The sequence below is a fragment of the Propithecus coquereli genome, unplaced genomic scaffold (assembly GCF_000956105.1).
Source record: "Propithecus coquereli isolate 6110/MARCELLA unplaced genomic scaffold, Pcoq_1.0 Scaffold44, whole genome shotgun sequence".
NCBI classification, from domain to species: Eukaryota; Metazoa; Chordata; class Mammalia; order Primates; family Indriidae; genus Propithecus; species Propithecus coquereli.
The window spans coordinates 3675924-3697172 of NW_012150174.1; the positions used below are offsets into that span (position 1 = coordinate 3675924).

The 21249-nt window shown below is 34.5% G+C and overlaps 1 protein-coding gene across 5 annotated transcripts in view; it reads left to right on the plus strand.

Annotated features, from left to right (window-relative positions):
* The window catches only part of SOX6 (SRY (sex determining region Y)-box 6), a 551939-nt gene that overhangs the window by 410589 nt on the left and 120101 nt on the right, over positions 1 to 21249 (plus strand). For 3 of the 5 annotated variants that reach the window (XM_012654370.1, XM_012654372.1, XM_012654371.1), the window contains 2 exons: positions 3339 to 3459; positions 14908 to 14987. In XM_012654370.1, the coding sequence (XP_012509824.1) occupies positions 3339 to 3459; positions 14908 to 14987 (201 nt within the window). Of the gene's footprint in view, positions 1 to 3338; positions 3460 to 14907; positions 14988 to 16797; positions 16921 to 21249 lie in introns of all 5 variants that reach the window. The other 2 variants (XM_012654369.1, XM_012654368.1) reach the window with 1 other exon arrangement.

Genomic DNA, 21249 nt, shown 5'->3' on the forward strand with positions numbered 1-21249 from the left:
TCCCAGATGTTGTGATGCTGCTGCTCAGGTGCCGCATTTGAGAACTACTAGGGTAGATTATCTCTAAGCTCTATTTCAACTCTATGTTTCTATCATTACTCTTGCTTTCACAATGTCTTCTGTCCTCCTGATTTACTTTGTCTCTCAACTTACTGAAACAGCCTCTCGGCTAATGGTTAGCATTTAAAGCTTCTAACATATCTTACCTCGTAGAGTGTGATGGACAGAAAGAAACTTCCCTAAATTCTTACAACTTATGTTAATATAAAACACCTACATCTCTTTGGCATTAAAAATGACCCTAAACAGTTTGGTTAGTTATCTCATGCACATGGACAGTTACGGAAGAGATAACTTCAGACACTGTGATTAAAGAATGAAGATCTGGTTCCTCATTGCAATTGACCTCCTCATGTTCTCAAAATCTGAAGAGCTTGGGTGGCCAATGTAAAAACAAAATTATGTTTTCATTCAAAGATGATGTTTAATGAATAACACTAAAGACCTCAAATTACATTTTCAAATGATCCTTGTAATCGCACCTCTTCTCTTTCATGGTCTTCTAGATACTTGGGATGGGTTGATGCTCTGTGAGGGATGTTGTCTGCTAAGAACACGACAAGCCTCTGCCGGCCAAACTGAATTATTTAATTGGCTCATGTTTTCTTTCTTAAAGTAGAGTTATGGGTAAGATTAATTACTTCTTGTTTTATCAGTAATTTGATAATTTTCTGGTCCTTAGTATGTAAACTATATAAGAAAAGAGCAAAGATCTAACATATAGTATGACATTACACTACTATTATGTCAGGCACTGTGCCACAAGCTTTACTTTTATTGTCTATTATTAAATAACCATGTAAGGTAGTATAATTAGTTTCAGTTTTAACATGAGGAAATAGACTCAGAAAGGTTAAGTAACTGTACAAGATCACGCAGCCAAGAAAATAACAGTATATAGATTTGAGCTCAGATTTGTTTGCCAACAAAGCCTTTGTAGGCACCTGGTAAGTTTTCAATACATGCAAGTTGAATGAATGAATTAAAGGAATGGTTATAATCATACTGTCTTATTAATGTTGACTTTTAAACAATCATAGAATTATAAAGTTGGAAAGACTCTAAAGATTATTATCTAATCAAGTTTTTAGTTATGTATCTACTTTAAAACATCTCTAACATGTGGAGGTATACAGCCTTTTCTTGACTATCTCTAGGGAAAGGGAATACATACTACCTCTTTAATCAGAGTGATTGTGGAATAACTTATTAGAAAATTCTTCTTTGCATTAAACTTCCCTAAATTTTTTTCTTTTTGAGCTTAGTTCTGTCCTCTGTAACCACTCAGTCTTAATTAATCTTTCTTCCATATATCACTTTCAAATATTTGAAGATAACCTTATATCTTTTCTCTCCCGAGCTAGATATTCTGATTTCTTCAACTACTTCTCAAGATCCCTCACAGATAATAGCAACATAATAAATGTTTGTTAAATGAAAAAAAAGAATAAATAAATGTGACACTCAGATTTCCTCCTTCACTTTCTGGTCCCCTTCTTTAGAGTGTGAGCCATCTGTGCTGTGTTCTAGGTGCTGGGGCCATATTTCTAGAGGAAAATGAAATGATTTTCTTTGATGTGCTCTTGTAGTGAACAATTGTCACCCACAAAAAATACCGTGTTTTAATTTTCTGGCATAGAACAGTACCACGTCTCTGACATTTCAGGTTTGCATCAGGTCACAACAGCTGGCGTTGAGCAGCAAACGCAGTGCTTTTCTTCAGGGTCAAAGGCAAGACCTGGACACTAGGGGATCAGCTCCAATTTAAGCAGGCTAAGTTTATACTCTAATGTTCAAAACTTGGGCTTACCTCAGCTAAAATGGAAGAAATAGCTGCTCAAAGCTAGTTTCTTTCACGCCCCACTGGCAAGGTAGTAATTGCACAAAGACCTTTTTATTATAAGTTGATTTTCCTGAGAAACGAATTCAGAAAAATACTGTAAAGTGTTTATTTTTTGCTTGCCCTTTATTAACCCACATCTTAGGGCTTTCCCTAGAGAAAATCTGTTGGTAAATGAAACCTCTTAGACCCACACAGAAGCATTTTTGCACTGTATCCCTGGCTATGGAGGGAACAGGGACAGGACAAGGCAAGTTGGTGCTATTTAAACGGGGTCATTAGCCAGTACATGGAATTTTGCCTAAAGAGAATATTTAGGAATTTAAACAGGGGAAGGGTTTGGGTTTGGTAGAATTACTGGCAAAGGTTTGTATCTTAAATAGGATATAATACAACTCTTTTATACTGGTAAAAAGGTTGAAGACCCTGTTTGAACTTAAAGATCCTTTCTTTTGGAGCATCTTATGTTGATCTTTAAATAAGAAAAGTCCTATATTCAACCTATAAAACTGTGCCCTGAAAGCCAGGACAAAACCTTCCTGTCATGCTATTCTAGAATCAGGAAAGCATGCATAAAGAAGGGAGCTAGGAAATTAAAATGTAATTTTCACAAGCATCATTCTGTCATGGCTCTTACTTTCTTCATATGGAATACAAATACTGATATAGAGTAAAGATTTTTCTATTTTGCATTTTTGTGCTCTTTGATACATTTATTGAGGTCAAATGAAATTTGATATAGTAGGATTTATTATGAAATGCTCTCTGAATACAACTCCATAATTACTGAGCTACATGGTAGTGCATAAAGCTGTAAAACTGCTTAGCCAGACAAGCAATTTATATGTTACATCAAGGTGTGTATGGCAAAGAATATTAGTTTAATTGGGAGCCAAGATGTAGTAGCCTTAAATCTGAAGAGCTATATGTTTAACATAATACAGTGAGGCTTTGAAATAAGATACCTAAACTGGGGAGATACAGCTTTTAGAATATATAACAATTAGACATTATTTTCTGTCTAAGGATATTAAATACTATTTTAAAAATAAAGCACAGAATGCAAAGCAGGTGAAAGGGCAAAACCTCTCAACATTGTACAGTGTAAGAAAAGAGGCAAACTCATTTCTTCTAGTTCTTTGTTTGAAAGAAAGAAAATGAAAGGGAAAAAGTCAAGAGAAAATAAACCAGTTAACTACAGTTTGGTGGAAGCAGGGATGAAGCAAATTCACAATGAAATTATGTCCTTGGTATGCTAATGGCATCTAATAAAAGTGAGTTGGTGGATTTTGCCTGAATTTTCTCAGATTGCAGATTTGGAATGAGGTTAGAGGTGAGTGGCTGTGTGGGTACCAGCACACCACCAGGAGTGAAAAACAAATACTTCTTGGCATACATTTGCTCTCTGTCTGATCATAGGCTCTCTTCTGTTTAGCAGGTTCAGGGTCACATGCCTCCGCTCATGATCCCAATTTTTCCACATGACCAGCGGACCCTGGCAGCAGCTGCTGCTGCCCAACAGGGATTCCTCTTCCCCCCTGGAATAACATACAAACCAGGTAAGTAGAGAGGGATTTACATTCTTTTAGAAATGCTCATATCCACATGTTTTGCTTAGTATTCACAATAAACACAGGAACATACAAGGGAACCATGAATAAAAAGATCATAAAAGCTTATTTTAAAGTATTAATAAAATTAGAATTGTGAAGAACTGGCATTGTAATAAACTAATTGATTGCTAAAAACTTTTACATTCTCTTCTTCCACTTGAGTTTGTTCTGAATTCACAGATGAAATATTGCTTTCCCTGGGGACTACAACATTTTTGTCAGCTCTTTCTCATACCTTTACTGTGAATAATTGTTTTTGGTTAAATATCCTTTCTCCTTCCTGAGAGCTTTTATACTCTGGGAAAGTGATCACATATAGTAAAAAATGTTGTTATTGTGTGTTGTGAGATTTTTCTTGGAAAAAGTTAAAACTTGGCTGATTTAATTAGCTTACTGCTAATAGGTAAAATTCTTTTTGATTTTAGTCCAAATAATGAAGCATTCAGTAATATTTTTTCATTCATCTTTGAACCTCAAAAAACAGGTCATGTAACCTTGCAGTAAAATATGTTTTGAGATGATTTTGCAAATGTTATGATTTTTCTTTATTCCTCTGAGTTTACTGGACTCCTGGGGAATTCAATTAGGGGCATAATGGTTTGAAGCTTCTTTCAGAGCCTCCTTGTAAACAGGGCTTTAAATGTTTAAAGATATGTTGCCAAAGGAATCCAATGTAAGAAGATAGTCAAGTAAATAAAAGTCAACCTTAATTTCATTTGTGCATTCTTTGTAAGTGACCTCAGCTCAGAAGTAGTGACCTTGTTCTACTCATTAATAATTTCTGTGTCAAGTTCTTTTTAACATATTAACCTGATTATATTAACCATCAAATCTGAGTACAACAAATCTGAGTGCAGCAGTTTCTTTGTGTATGTGGTTTATAAAGTGAACAAAGGCATTTTAATATGCTTAAAGCAATAATAAAATATAAATCACTTTACAAAAATTCTGAGTAAAGAAGATTACTAAATAGCATAAAAACAAACCTGGTACGTTTTAACATCTATTTTAATTGCTTGTTGCCATTGATTACTCTTTTGCATTTGGTAGAGAACTCCCTTTCTTGTAAGAAAAGATAGGATGTCTGTAGCAAAACTCAAATGATTCAAGAAGTAGAGATATTAAGGGATTGGCTAACTTAAGGACTGACTGACAATTCTTCAGATATAAATGAGTCAAACAAGTATTACCAAAAGGTTTTTGGATACCTGATTGAAACATAATTGTGCCATTCAAATTGTTAAAAATTTATTTTTCTAGAGCGGAATTTTTACAGCAAGTTATACCTCCTATGAAATTGGCATCTATATTAAGAACAATAGTATATTTTGTCAGAGAATGTTTTTGTTAGTGTTGTGGTTCAGTCCTTTTCTGATCTCTGTAAATCGTTCTGAATTATTTCTTCATCTTGACTTCCTTTGGAACATTGATGTAAACTAAATTTACGGTTCTCTTTTGAATTCGAGTTGCCACTCCTGTACCAGTCCTAAAAACATTTTAAATGAACTATATATGGAAACTCTCTATTTGATTAAAGTTAAAATTTTCCACATTTCAAGATCAGGTATGAGCCTTATTTTCTGTTAGACATAGCCATCTTGTAACTATGTTACTTACCTAATTTTCTTAAAATAATTGAGTTTTTCATGGGGGAAAATATTGTTATATAGACTATGAACTTAGACCATTTTTTAGAAGTCTCAAACAGCATCAATGAGATTGTAACATGTACCTAAGAAAAATATAGAGACTGAGACAATATTGTGCAGGAGTTAGTTACTTCCATTAAACAAAGTGCAGCTTAGAATAGTGTCCTGGAGTAGCAAAGCTGTATTTGATTATGTGGGCCAAACCCTCTTGAGTAAGGCAGGACAATAGGTTTGGAGATGTAGGAAGATTTTTAATCACAAGCAAGGCTGGTACAAAGGTGTTTATTTTCTAGTGACTCCTAACTATGTCAGAGAATTTCATTAATCAGAATTTTAAATCCTTTAATATTTTGGCTAATCTAGGCTTTATTATATAAAAAATTATGTTTCAAATGGATTAAAATTATATGTTGTTATGCAATTAGTAGAGAAATTACATGCCCAGAGGACTTAATCTACCTAGTGTTTTTGTCATTCTCACGCATTAGGGAAGAAGACTGCTATTGGAGTGGAGTCTGCACAAGCAAAACTTTTTTGCCCCAAACTGAGCTATAGTAACTTCATTTGAGATATACGTGAGACAATGACTACATTTTTAGAAGAGGGTAACTTTGTCACATGTAAAAGCCTTGAAATGGTGATATAATTTATGTTCTGGTCACTTAAGCAAGAGAATGAACAAGAGCTACCTTGATCTTAATAAATTAAAAAATAAATTGCTCTATTCTTTTCCCTTTCTACTTTTCCATAACCTAAAATAATTCCATAGTGTTTGTGCCTCCAGCTGATTGAATAATTGTCTTGATTTCCAGAGAGCAAGGACCGCCTTGGGGTGACATCCACTGTTTGTTAAAGTCGGCTGTTTCTGAACCCGTATTAGGACAGGGTAAACAAATGTATTTATGGGCCTTCACTCCCCACCAGGTGTTTGACCCATAGCTTTGGGCATTTCAGGGTCCCAGCATGTAGTAAACACCAAGCAAGCTCTGCCATCTTGGTGGGATGCTGAAGAGGCATGTTGTCTGTCCACAGGGATTGCACAGATCCAGGGAAGTATCCTTCAGATTGATCTTTCTAGAAATAGCTTTATTGAGCCTTAAGCCCTATTTTTTTTCCATTCTTTTACCAGTTCTATAATTAGAGACATCTCTCTAGAAAGATGCCAAATTGTATATCAGATCAAGATCAGCTTGCGTGAAAAATAAAACCAATTAATATCCTCCTTCGTGCTCTGGGGATGATGCAGCTGACCCATTACTTTGTGTAGTTGGGATTTTTAAAATGCTTGCTGCTGAGCAGCACCCTTGAAGGTTTCCTGGGAGATCCTCAGAGGCAGATGTCTGCCTGCTCCTGGATCCTCCATTAATTTACTAGTTATAATACAATAATAGCTAAAGCTTACTGAATGATTTCTGTGCCAAATACTGTGCTAAATATTTCACATGGATTATTTTATTTCATTCCTACTTGAACATGTCATTTAACCTCACTGAACCTCACTTTTTTGTTATCTAAAAAATGCGTCATGGTTTATCCACTACTCAATGTGGGTATGAAAATCAAGTTTGGTAAAACATATGAAAGTTCTTTGAGAATTATAAAGCATTAGGGTTGGGGGTAAAGAATGACCATGAATCTGAGTAAATTTAACTAGCCCATTAAATTATATCCTTACCCTTTAGAAATGTGGTCCTAAAGTTGAGCATTAGACTGAGTATCCCTCTGCTCAATGACCAAAAGCAATTTTACAAGTATACCTAATGCTTCTTTTTTTATTGCAGTAAAATATATATAACATAATATTATTTTAACTATTTGTAATTATACAACTCAGTGACATTAATATATTTTTAGTATCATATAAACAACACCATTATCTATATGAAAAGTTTTTTCATCATCTTCAGCAAAAACTCTGTAGCCATTAAATAATTACTCTTTCTATCCTGTAGCCTCTGGTAACCTCTATTGTACTATCTTTTTCTATGAATTTACCTATTGTAGGTACTTCATATAAATGGAATCATACAACATTCATCCTTCTGTGTCTGGCTTACTTCAGTTAGTATGATGTTTTTAAGGTCCGTAGATATTATAGCATATATCAAAATTTAATTACTTTTTATGGCAAAATAATATTCCATTGTGTGTGTGTGTGTGTGTGTGTGTGTGTGTGTCTGTGTGTATGCACCATATTTTGTTTATTTGTTTATCTGTTGATGGAAACTTAGGTTGTTTCTACTTTTTGGCTATTGTGAATAATACTTTAATGAAAATTAATGTACAAATGTCTGTTTGAGTCCCTGCTTTCAATTCTTTTGGATATGTGCCTAGGAGTTGAAGTGATGGGTCATATGGTAGTTGTATGTTTAACCTTTTGAAAAACTACCAAACTGGTTTTCACAGCAGCTATACTATTTCTTTCCCCACCAGCAATGTAAGAGGTTTGCAGTGTCTCCATGTCCTCCCCAACATTTGTTATTTTCCATTAAAAAAATATTATATTCAACCTAGTAGATGTGAAGTGGTATCTCATTGTGGTTTTGATTTGCATTTCCCTAATGATTTATGATGTTGAACATCTTTTCATGTGCTTATTGGTCATTGTATATGTTCTTTGGAGAAATATCTATTTAAGTATTTGCTGATTTTTGAATTGGGTTATTTGGTTTTCTTCATTGTTGAATTTCAGTTTTTTACATATTATAGATTTTAATACCTTTTCAGGTATATGATTTGCAAATATTTTCTCCCATTCTTCATGTTGTCTTTTAGCTTTCTTGATAGTATCTTTTAATTCACGAAAGTTCTTAATTTTGATGAAGTCAGTTTATCAATTTTTTTCTTTTTTTGCCTGTGCTTTTATTGTCATATCAAAGAAATAATTGCCAAATCCAATGTTGTAATGATTTGTCCTTATATTTTCTTCTGGGTGGCTTATAGTTTTAGCTCCTAAGTTTTATGTCTTTGATATATTTCAGTTAACTTTTATATATAGTGTAAGGTAAAACCTTATACAAAATTTTTAAAAAATGAATATCCATATCTTTTGCATGTTGATATCCAGTTTTCCCAGCACCATTTGTTGATAAGACTATGCTTTTCCCATTGAATGGTTTTTGCATCCTTGTTGAAAATCAATTGACCATATATATAAAGGTTTATTTGGGGGCTGTCTATTCTATTTTGTTAATCTGTATATCTGTCCTTATGCCAGTACTACCTTGTTTTAATTGCTATAATTTCATAATAAATTTTTAAGTGGGGAAGTGTAAGTCTTCCAACTTTATTCTTCGTTTTCAACACTCTTTTTAGCTATTTGGGCCCTTTGTAATTCCATATCAATTTGAGAATTGGCTTTTCCATTTCTGTAAAATAGGTTGTTGAAATTTTGATAGAGATTGCATTAAATCTGTAGATTGCTTTGGGTAGTATTGACATCTTAACATGTTAAGTCTTTCTATCCATGAGCATTTCCATTTATTCTTGTCATCTTTAATTTTTTTCAGCAATATTTTACAGTTCTTAGTGTATATGTCTTTTACCTCCTTGGTTAGATTTATTCCTAAGTGTTTGATTCTTTTATATACTTTGTAGATAAAATTGTTTTTTAAATTTTCTTTTGGGTTGTTTATTGCTGGTTTTTATAAACACAACTGATGTGTGTGTGTGTGTGTGTGTGTGTGTGTGTGTGTGTGTGGTTAATCTTATACCCTATGACTCTGCTGAATTTGTTTATTAGCTCTAGGAGCTTTCTCATGGATTCTTTGAGATTGTCTACATATAAGATTGTGTTATCTGCAAATAGAAATAGTTTTACCTCTCCCTTACCAACTTGGATACCTTTTATTTCTTTTTCTTGCCTAATAGCACTGGCTAGAACTTCCAGTACAATGTTGAATAGCAGCAGTGAAAGTGGGTATCATTGTCTTTTTCGTGATCTTAGGGGGAAAGCTTCCAGTCTTTCACCATTGACCATTATGTTCATTGTGGGTTTTTCATAAATACCTTTCATCATGATGAGGAATTTTTTCTCTATTCATAGTTTTCTGAGAAGTTTTTATCATGGTAGGATATTGGAATTTTGTCAAATGTCTTTTCTGTATCAACTGAGATGATTTGTGTTTTTTTTCCCGTTTGTTCTAGTAACATAATGCATTACATTGATTTGATTATGTTGAGCCACCCTTGCATTCCTGGGATAAATCCCATTTTGCCATGGTGAATAATCCTTTTAATACACCATTGGTTTTGATTTGCTAATATTGTGTTGAATATTTTTGCATTTATATTCATAAAGGATGTTGGTCTATAATTTTCTTTTCCTGTAATGTTTTTATCTGGTTTGGTATCAAGGTAAGGTTGGCCTCTTAGAATGAGTTATAACAGAAGTCTTTCCTCTTCTTCAGTTTTATAAGAATTCAAAAAGGTTTGGTGTTAAGTCTTCTTAAAATGTTTGGCTGAATTCATTGGTGAAACTATCTATTCTAGGGATTTTCTTTGTTGGGAGATTTCTGATTATTGATTCAATCTCTTTACTTGTTATAGGTCTGTTGAGATTTTTTTATTTCTTCTTCGATCAGTTAGATAATTTGTATTTTTCAAGGAATTTGTCCATTTCTTCTAGGTTGTCTAATTGGTTGTTGTACAGCTATTACAACTGTACAGTTATACAATGCTTCTTTTTAATTCCATTGTTTTAGTTATAGTTAGCATTTATTGAGCACCATTTATTTTCCAAGATACTTCCCCCATGTGTGTGTGTGTAACCTCATCTAAGTTTCATAACAACTTTTGTGTAAAAGTGATAGTAAGTGGTATTATCTCTTAGTTCATTGAAAGGAAATAAAAATCTAATATTCAAAAAGGTTAATTAACTTTTCCAAGAATTTCACGTCTAAAAATAGTGGAGAGAGAATTCAGACTGAAGTTTTCTTATTTGGTATTTTATACTCCTGGGGACATGATCTAAGTGTGTGTGATCTTAAGAAAATCTGTTTTTTTTGTTGTGAATAAAATATAATTTATATGTATGGGGTTATCCAAATGACATCTTGTGACACCATCCATTTTCATCTCTTCCAGAATATTTCAAAGCATAGGTGTGTAACCACTATTGGAATACTTTATTAATTAAATGTATCTATTTGGATTCTGAAGTTCTTCAAATTAGTACCCTCATTTTTATTTTATTTTATTTTGACACAGAGTTTCACTCTGTTGCCTGGGGTAGAGTGCTGTGGCATCAGCCTAGCTCACAGCAACCTCAAACTCATCGGCTCAAGCAATCCTTTTGCCTCAGCCTCCTGAGTAGCTGGGACTACAAGCATGCGCCACCATGCCTGGCTAATTTTTTCTTATATTTTCAGTTGTCTGGCTAATTTCTTTCTATTTTTAGTAGAGACAGGGTCTGGCTCTTGCTCAGGCTGGTCTCAAACTCCTGATCTCTAGTGATCCTTCTGCTTTGGCCTCCCAGAGTGCTAGGATTACAGGCGTGAGCCACCATGCCCAGCCTAGTACCCTCATTTTTAAATGAGAATGTTGAGGTCTAAGAAGAAAATGTGTTCATCTGTGTAAACTAACCTTGTTTTATAAAGGTCCAGAATTATTTTAACTGTGTTCTCCTTCATATATGGAGGCTATATCATTGGTGAGCCATCGTGAAGGCATGAACTTTGATGGTTTTTTGAGTTGATTTCTTGTAATGGGGATGGATTTACATTGGTTCATTCACACTCACTTATTCAACTGCCATTGTGAAAAATTCCATAGATTTTCAAGTGATTGGTCAAGGGTCTGGATATAGCTGTTAAATAAGTAAAGAAATTAAGATTGATCCTTGATTCTTAGATTCCTTAATGGTATGCAAAACAATATAGATAATCTCAGAAAAAATCCTGGAAAAAATCTTTTCATCATTGATCTATTCTTTGATTAATAGAGAATGAGAAATTTAGCAGGAGAAATAAGAACATGATGATCTCTGCAATATATATTGTGATTCTTGCTAATTTTTTGTCCATTTGTCCTCAGAACAAATTAAAGCTTTTGTTTTATTTTTAGGGTTGTAAATGTATTATCTATTACCTGCTAATGTTTGCTGCAGTCTGATGTCACATGAAGATAAATTCATATTTATGGCATACCCTCACAATATAGGAGCCTTGCAATATTTTGTTGTGCTGTATACATACATGTAAGCAATACTCATGAAAATGGTATGTCCAAGTTTGCATTAGTGGTTGTGATTCAAATATTTCCATATTGTAGCAAGAATGGCTATTGCTCATAAAGGTGGGGTCTATAGGTTGTTTGGCAAATTATCATACTATGATACCATCACATAGTAATTTGTGAGATAGTTAGGGATGTATAATGTATTTTTCTTCTGTTTTGAAGGGTGGGAAATGAGGTATGAGATTGAATCCCCACTTTGGGGCAATTACTGAAGAATCCTTGAGTCCTCTATCTTAGTTCTATGTTTTGTTTTTTTTTCTTCTTCTTCTCTACTCCTGCCTCACAACCTCTCTAAACGATTTCTCTAACATGTTAATATCTGAAGATATTAATATCTCAAGATGCTACAACTTATCTTAGTTCCTGTTTTTCTGAAGAATGAAAATAAATGGACAGAATTTTGCCCTTGGGATTTTTGACTCTTAAAAAATGGAATTTATATCTGAATTACACAAATTAAAAGTATTCTTGTAAGAGGTAGCCTGGTTTTAATGGGCAGGAGGTTCTTAGTACAAGCTCCTCTTCTGTGATTAAGTCCTACTAAGTTTTGGCTTCATTTCAGTTTCTCTGAAAATTTAAGAATTTACTTTCTCTCATTTAGGGACTCTTGCTGTGAAGCTGCTTTGATTCTAAAGGAATGTTGCCTATTCTGACAAGTGAAACTAATGTCAGGCAAATTTTCCATAAGTTTTAAATCCCGTTTTGTATTTGTTCTCTAATCTTCAGATAAAAACAGTCAGTTGGAATATCTGGAAGGCTAGAAAAATAGATTTACAGAATGGGAATTATTTCCCAAATTGGTTTTTGGAGGTTTTCTTCTTACATTAGAGGTAGCAAGGGCCAAATTACAGTAGTGCCTAAAGCCAACCTGTTCCAACAGGCTTCATCTTCCATTGTACAAATTTAAAAAGAATGGGTCCTCACGCAAGCATTTCAAATCCAGAGACAAATTTGAAAAAAATTGCTACAACATGTTGACTGATTCCTTGCCAAGTCAGGCACTGAGAAATTTTTCTTGATTGACTCTTACACAGACAAAATTAGAAGGGGGTAGGGAGAAGCACATAACTTTGTTATTAAAAAACTAAATGTCACAGTACCCTTTAATCTCTCTCTTAGACTTTTCTGTTCTACTTTGACCCCCCTCTACCTCTCCCTCATCTTCTCCTGCCTTTTCCTTTTTCTCTGTCTTCTAATCATTCTTGTGATATCCTCTGTTGCTCTAAAGTATTCATTTTTACTTTTAGTTTTGATACAATAATATGTTCTGGAGAAATAGCCTTCTGAAGATTATATTCAGATATACAGATTCAAACCAGCAGAAAGGTTAAAAATGTTTTCAAAATATGCTTGTCAGCAATGGAAAGAAAGCTGTTTGTAGCCAGCAGGTGAGCTGGAGAGTACTACAGGGTGTGGTAGAGATAGTAATAAATTAAGTGGCAAGCCAAAAACTGTAAAAAAAAAAAAAAATCAGCTATTTCATAGCATAGAAGCATGACAGCTATGAAAAAAGGAGAGCCCCAGGGAATTCTTTTAGAGTTTGATTTTTTAAAATATGTTTGACATGAAAAATGTTTTAGTACAAATAAAGCAACTGGTATTAAACTTACGGGGAGGGGGATTGTGGTTTAGAGTTAGTATGAATAATGCATGATATTTAAAGAAATAATAGCTCTAAAATGTTCTGGGAGGCAGTCCATGGTGATGGTTGGAATGATGATTTTTTTCCCCTATTTTTGAAGCACCATTAATTCAGCATCATTTTGTGATTTTTTTTTTAACTTGATAAGGTATCGACCAAAGAAATACTATTTGACTTAGATTAGGATATTCTTTCTTCAGATAATTTAGTTTAAATATCAAGAAGATCAGTAGAATTATTTAAGCATAAAGTGACAGTCATTTACTATAAAAAATAATTTGGCTTAGTTATCTTTTCTAAAAAGCTCATATAGTACTGCAAACCAAAATCAACCTCATGGAAGGGGAAAAATAAGATCAGATATTTTGAACATTACTCCATAGGAGACCATCACAATATAGTGTTAGTGAATGCATTGTAGCAGTGCTCCATATGCAATCAGAAGCCAATTGTTACTGGACTGTGTACAAGCACACACTGTGCTCAATGGTCTGATGAGGTATTATGGATATGATGCAAAGAGACTGTGTAGATTAGAAGCTAACAATTTGTTAAAAGTGAAAGCAACTTAACATTCACATTGGGCCAGCTGAGTAGCGCTTCATGTGGCAAGCAGGATGAATTCCAAGGAACCAGGGGCACCAGGAAGGCTCCAGGTATTAGTGTCCATGCAAAGAAAAAAAAGAAAAGCTTTATTGCTTTCCAGTTGACTACCTTTATTATTGTGATTTTTTTTTTACACTGTCTATTCATTATTACATTCAGCTTTCAGCAGGGAAAAGTTCATGTAAAACAGCATGATTATTACAAATGTCAAAAACGTGTGGAGGAACAGCCTATTAAAATATAGCCTAGAGATAGTACATAACACTGACTTTAAATAAGTAGCTGAAGCCAAAGTGATACTCCATTAAATCACTGATATTATGTAATTTATCCACAAATATTAATTTTTATTTCAGTTACCACTATCATGAGATGTTCCTTATCATTTTTTCTTGGTTCTTTAGGTCGATGAACACAGCCTGTGTTCTTAGGTCACAGAAGGTACTTCAGTCTTCCTGTTTAGGAGTGGTCTGGAGTCAGAAACACGTTAAGATGTAACATTGATTTCTGCTGATCCATGCTCAATTTCTATCAGGCTTTTAGTACAGATATGTCACGTAAAATGTGTGGTTATTTAATCAAATCATCATCAAAGAATGTTTGATAAGTGCCTAGTGTGCACGATTCTGTACTAGGTTCTACCAGTACAGTATCAGAGATTAATCCAGAAAAATATGGTTTCCACACTCACTGAGATACGAGGCATTTCACAGAATGTTGGCAGATGAGATTAGCTGCTCTGTCAGTCCTATCATACTGCAGAGGTTGTATTTTTAAAAATTTTTCATTATTATTTTATAAAATAAAGTTTAAAGTTATGGGCAGTCAACAAATAGCTCATAGCCTTTTTTGGAGTCTAATGCTCTGCCTTGCCTATCAAGCCAAAACTATTTTTTGTTCTAATATAAAAGGCTCAATGCCTTCCCAGTGTACTGAGTGTCAACCTGGCTTTAAGATATTTTTTTACTCTTAAAAAATAATGTATTACAAGATTTGTAATGGAGTGAACATGCTTGAATTGCACATTTAATTTTTTTAACATCACATTCATGTTTTGCCAGTTTGCCTACCAGCTATCTGTTAACAAAAAGTTCCAAGGCAGCACTGCAAGTCTGTGCCCAACTAAGTCTTTTGTTTCTGCAGATGTTTGGGCTTAGAGCAATGTTGTAAAGCTTAGGCAATCCAAGGACCATGTTTGTACTTGTCTGCTGCGATTCCCTGAGCATTGTCTAAACCTGTATGCATTGTTCTTTCTGACAGGTGATAACTACCCCGTACAGTTCATTCCATCAACAATGGCAGCTGCTGCTGCTTCTGGACTCAGCCCTTTACAGCTCCAGGTAAGTGCCAGAAGAAAAAAATGTGGGATATGAGCCAGTACTTTAGTGGAAAACTGCTAACCAGCTGTATGCTAAATAATGGCCTGAATGTTAAATAATATTTTAAGCGTAGCCCGGAAGGATTAACACCTTATGTGCTTACCATAGAACAAATAGAAGAAAAACTGCCAGTTTCAATATTTTTAAATGAAAAAAATCACGTTATGACTTAGTACTATGTATTCTCTATCAGATGAGTTAATAGCTTTACAATTTTTATGCTTAGTTGTTTTTGGATATGTTAACTTTTTCCTTATCAGTTTTTCATCCATGTCTCCATTTATGTCCAGATTAGCTTTTATGTATAAGCATCAAAACAGAAAATGATGCTGGATATTTTCCTTCTTACAGCTCATAGAATATGGGTTGTTATTCTCAAATTATTTAATAATTGCTTGGTAAAATGTAAACACATTGCTTCTGAATATGTGTATCCTCATCCTTTCCAGGGTCAAAAGTCTGGACATGGTGTCTGATCAAGTTCTGGATTACTGTTCTTTACTTTTGAGCTAAACTTGGGGAGAAAGTGTTTGGGAAACCAAATGAAAAATCATTTTCACCTTATCTTTACAGTAAAATGAGGAGTGTAGAATAGGACTAGATGATCTCTATACCCTTCTAGTACTGCCATTTGAATGGGAAGTTGAATATTCTTACTTATTCTTTAAGTAAGAATATATATTTTAATTAATAAAAACGAAAAGGTGAGATCACTAACAATCAAACCCTCGGTATTTGAATATTTAGAAAATATATGGTAGTAAATAACTTGAATTCAATACAGTGGGAAGTTTATTGAAGATAGTTTTTATTCTTAAAGTTTAGTGTGATTATTTTTGAGTTTTCTTAAATAATTTAGAGAAGGTATTTTTATTTCCGACTTGAAAATAAAAGGTGTACAACTATTATACCATGAAAAACATCATTTTGAGGCCGGGCGCAGTGGCTCACGCCTGTAATCCTAGCACTCTGGGAGGCCAAGGTGGGCGGATTGTTTGAGCTCAGGAGTTCAAAACCAGCCTGAGCAAGAGCGAGACCCCATCTCTACTAAAAAATAGAAAGAAATTAATCGGACAACTAAAAATATATAGAAAAAATTAGCCAGGCATGGTGGCGCATGCCTATAGTCCCAGCTACTCGGGAGGCTGAGGCAGAAAGATTGCTTGAGCCCAGCAGTTTGAGGTTGCTGTGAGCTAGGCTGACGCCACGACACTCTACCCCGGGCAACACAGTGAGACTCTGTCTCAAAAAAAAAACAAAAAAACATCATTTTGAATATTTGCAATTGGTTCTGCAAATAAAGAATTTTTGCAATATTTTGAGAAGTTTTTGTCATAATCCTCATCCAGGAAGTCATAAAGGTGTTGCCCACTATGGGCTACCTAGCAGAGCTAGAAATTTTGCCTAAGAGGAGCAGCAACCCTACCTTTCTTGCAAACCTTCACCTTCCATACTACTAACACTGGCTGTACTGTAGTTGGTAAAAATCTATAAACAATCTTCATTATTATAAACATGATCTATTTCTTCTTTTCCTATAGCTGGACTATAGAGTATCTTCTTGAGTCAGAGGCAGAAATAAGAAAACATTACCGTTGTTTGATCCTATAACCAAATTTCTGTAAAAGAGAGACACTGGGTCTTGAAATCTTCTACTTTCCATTCTTTGATGTGGTCAATACCCTGAATTTAGAAAGATGTGTTCTGTTTCATGAGTTCTGACAGTATGTTTTGTCTTTTTTTTTTTTTTTCTGAATATGCTACTAAACAGAAGGGTCATGTCTCCCACCCACAAATTAGCCCAAGGCTAAAGGGCCTAAGTGACCGTTTTGGCAGGAATTTGGACACCTTTGAACATGGTGGTGGCCACTCTTACAACCACAAACAGATTGAGGTATGAATGCTTCCATTGGTGCTTCATTGGGTGGGGAACTGGATTGTTCAGTCATATTCTAGGCTTTTTTAAAAAGTAGCAAACACTCAGCCTAAACACTAAACCTAATCTTTCCCTTTTTCTCATTCCTAAGGAAGCTCTTCTTTTCCTCCTTTTCATGCAGGAAAACAGAACAAAACAAAACAAAAACAAACAAATTACAGAGCAATGCCCCTGAATTAAGGTTGCTCATTACTATACATTTTCAGGCAAATTCTTTATGTTATGAATGTCTTCAAAACGATCTTTCTTTCCCTCACTCTTACCTCTTCTTATGTATAGTGTTTAAAAATACTTAAACATTTAAAAAAATTTATTTGACCATAGAAAAACCTTATAAATTTGATAAAATATAATTTTGCTTATATAGATAGAACAGCTGAGGTTCAGAGAGGTTAAGTTATTTAACCAAAGCTATAAAATATTCATTGAGTTGAGGTTATTACCGAGGATTTCTAACTCTACCTAATTAAGATTTCCTAACTTAGTTTACTTAGGCTATAGTAGGGTAGTTGCCTGGGCCTGGCTGTTTGCTTTTTACCCCATAAACTTCTGCAGCGTCCTTTCATATTTAACTCTCTGGTTAAGCTCTTTGTTGTTTCTGTGAGATAGTCTTACTACTTGAAAAAAGGTGGCTTATTTGGCTCTTTTGAAAACCACGTCAGTTTCTTCTACAGGCACCATTCCTCCTCTCTCCAATTTCATGCTTAATTATTTTCCTGTGTCATTGGGGTCCCTTGCTGGGACTACCATATTGGAGGATTGCCAGCTATCTGCTGAATCACCCCATCCCTCCAAAAAGGATACAGGTTACCTCAGACTGAAACACACTTTAATTTTCTAAGTTAGATCTAATACCAAATTTTATATTCTGACCTAGGATAGGAAACTCAACTCCAAAAAAAGAAAATAATTACATCTAGCAAAGTTGTATATTCAGCTCCTATTGGCTCTGCCAGTTTACACGTGTAACATTATGTAATCAATAAAGGATCCCTTTGATATTATCTTTTCTACTTTTGAATCTGCCTATTTGGAAAATGATAGGGAATGATCAATCCTAAGAAGAAGGAAAAGGACAAGATCAAAGGCCACCTTGGAAGTAGCCTAAAGAAGAGTTCCAGAGCTTGTTGCCTGCCTCCTTCTTTCCTTTCGCTTTGATATAAGAGGTAGACAGGGGGTTTCCACTCAAACATGATTAGACACATACTGTGTATATGCTGTCTTCTATATAGCTAGGAGATATTTCTAAGGCTTTCTTTTGGCTGTAGAGAAGATGCCATATATTTCTGGGCATTCTGAAAGTCTACCATGGCTAAGAGAGCTAAAAAGAGAGATAACTGGACATTAGGGACAAACTTTTCTGTATGATGACAGTTAACAAGCTTACCCACTCAGGAAAGTCAGCTTGAGAAACTGTTAAATGCTTGGAAGAATGTGAAAGCAGGTGGCCTTGGCTCAAACTCAAGACTTCCTCTCCTCTGACTTTTATTTTCTGTTGAGGTGTTGTATTCTATCTATCCTGTCAAGCTTCCCTTAGCCAAGTTTCTACCCAATCTCTGATTTGCCTAATGTTTCACTTAGGTTGGCTTCTTTTCTAACTCCCACCCCTTTACCCCTACACCATCACCAACCCCTGATGTCAATCTGGCTTCTGTCAGGTTTCTGGAAACCATGATGTCACACATGTGAGTGCCAGAGCTGCGCAGTGCTGTAGCAATGCTGATCTACAAGCACAGCATATGCCACGTGTCTGTCACTTTAATTAGGCTTAATAAGGAACCGTTAATGCCAGAGCATTCAGAGCTTTGCAGTTTGACTGGTTTGATAGTTTCCTTGGTTTTTGTTTATTCTTGCTCTGTTCACGTGCTTCCATTTTTTTGCACCTTTTTCCTACATGCCGGGAAACCTTTGATCTGTTTGTTTGTATGGATACTGGTTAGTAAAGATTGACCTCTTTTGAAAGACAGGTTTCCCAAACTTTCCTAGTGTGAGTGTGGCATGTTTATCAGGACATCCATGAACAACTCAGTAGACATTTTTATTTAAGTTGCTAGATAGTAACATTTTAAATCTTTAGCAAAAGTTAAGGAAATTTTAATATTATCTTGCTTTATTGCTATTAAAATCTTTCTTTTCTTCCTTCCTTTGACAAGCTAAAATGTCTCAGCTCTGTCAATAATCATGATCATGATAAACTGTTGCTACTGAGGAATCATACAATTATGTTCACTGCTTTTATTTATAAACATTCTTAGGAGGAAAAGCCCACAACACACATTCCCTTACCTCCCTCCCACCCCACCCCCAATACATTGCCCAGAACTGGTCCTCTCTGCTTAATGTTACAATTAATTTGCCCTTCTAAGGTTGTCATTTATAAATTTAATGAGCCTGGGTAAATCTTAACAGCATTTATAGTTATACTCTGAAATTTTGTTATCAAGTAGAGAAGAGGTATTAAAAATGGAAAGCCCCTCCTTACATTAGCATACCCCTGTTATTTCTTTCTTTAAAATAAGGGAGACACAGGAAAGACCAATTTTTTTATATACTACTGTGCTGATCTAAGGCGTGGTTTTCTCTGCCTCAGGGGCATAATATTAGGAGAGAGAATGCCAAAGAATGCTATTTTTAGTTGAACAGTTCAGCAGATGGAGGCATGAATACTCATATATCTGAAGGTTGAGGGGCTTGAACCATTAATTTTGATAATGTATTTAACCCTGGGAACAATCAGAAACTGTAACTCTAAGGTTACAATGCTTTTGACCTTTAGAGAACAGAGGGCACTTGCTATAGTAAACAATATATTATATTGCTACTTATTCCAATTCTCTCACTCATATAAATTTCAGGACAAGTTGCCATTTGCCTTCTTCAGCTATGTTAGCATTGATCCTTAAGTAAGTCAAAAAGAATGTTAAGGAAAGGGGACCAGTATAATGAGGCAGTCATGTAAATAAGGCCTTTAAATAGCTATGATGTTAGATTGTTTCTGAAGAAATATTGTCTCAGGAACTAAGCTCTGAATGACTTTTTTTAAAAGTGGTTTCAGTGTATTGATTCATTTTATGCGGTTACTTTCAATATGATAGATCCTTAAAGTGATTTTGTTTGGTTTTGTTTTAATTGGGAGTACTGTTGCCTCATAGTTGTAGCTTATATTAAACACAATCTGGTACCATATGCAAAGTGATACACCTGTCTCATGTCTTCTTATTAAATGATGCATGTTTCTCTTTAGCAAATACAGCAGTTAAATATCACACAGCTTAAGAATTTCTAATTAAAATATCTCCATGTGTCAGCATATTGGTAATGTATTATTTTAATCCATTTATTTTGTTTATGAAACAGTGACATATGTTTAGATTGTGAAATATATGAGCCTTAAAAATCACTTTATTGAAGAAAATTAATTCCTACAATACTGTCTTGGTAATGTGTTCACTCACCCAGTCAGTCACTGGCGGCACTGCCAGTCTTAATGTTGGGTAGACACACTTGCTAGTTTCATCCACATAACAGTCTTGGAAAGAAGCATCACAGTTCTTTTTCTTAGCTTCAATAATAGGGTTATTCTTTCATTACTTTTTTTTCTTATTAATTCAAGCCTGTCCCCCCAAAACACTTTTTTTTTTTTGCCTTTTTAAAAAATACAATGAAGGATGGGGCTGCGTATATGTATAAGAGATTCTGAAAGACCAATCAAAATTAAAACAAGCTAGTTACCTTTCAAAGTTAGACATAGTAATTTGTTTGTCAGCAGGGAGATGTTTGGGTCAGCCCTGAAATAAAGTGACTGTCAGCAGTTATTCCTACAAGACAAGTAATTTCACTCACTGTATTACTGACAGATTGCTCACTTCTCTGAATCACCAGAGAAAACAAACTTAATATTGTTACAGGCAGAGTTTCTGTCTTCATTAGCTTCAGAGAATGATTTTTATCTAGCATTCAAAGCTCACCAGGCTTTAGTTGGAACATATTTTAACAGACTGGTTCTTATAATGATAGTATGGGTAGTAGTGTAAATGAAAGAATTGTGTATGAAAATTCAAAATTATCAGTATAAATGCATTTTCACTTTTATTTGATGAGCATTATGTGTATTTTAGGGGAGATTTGAGGAAAGAAATGTAATTAGAGCCTTAAAGCTAGGAAAACCTATCGACCATAAATTATTCTTAAATGAAACTATTAAAGTCTTGCCAAGTTTGCAAAGATGGAGGAGAACAATTGAAGTTTTTGCGAAAGTGAGTACAAGTACATATTTTATTTAAATGA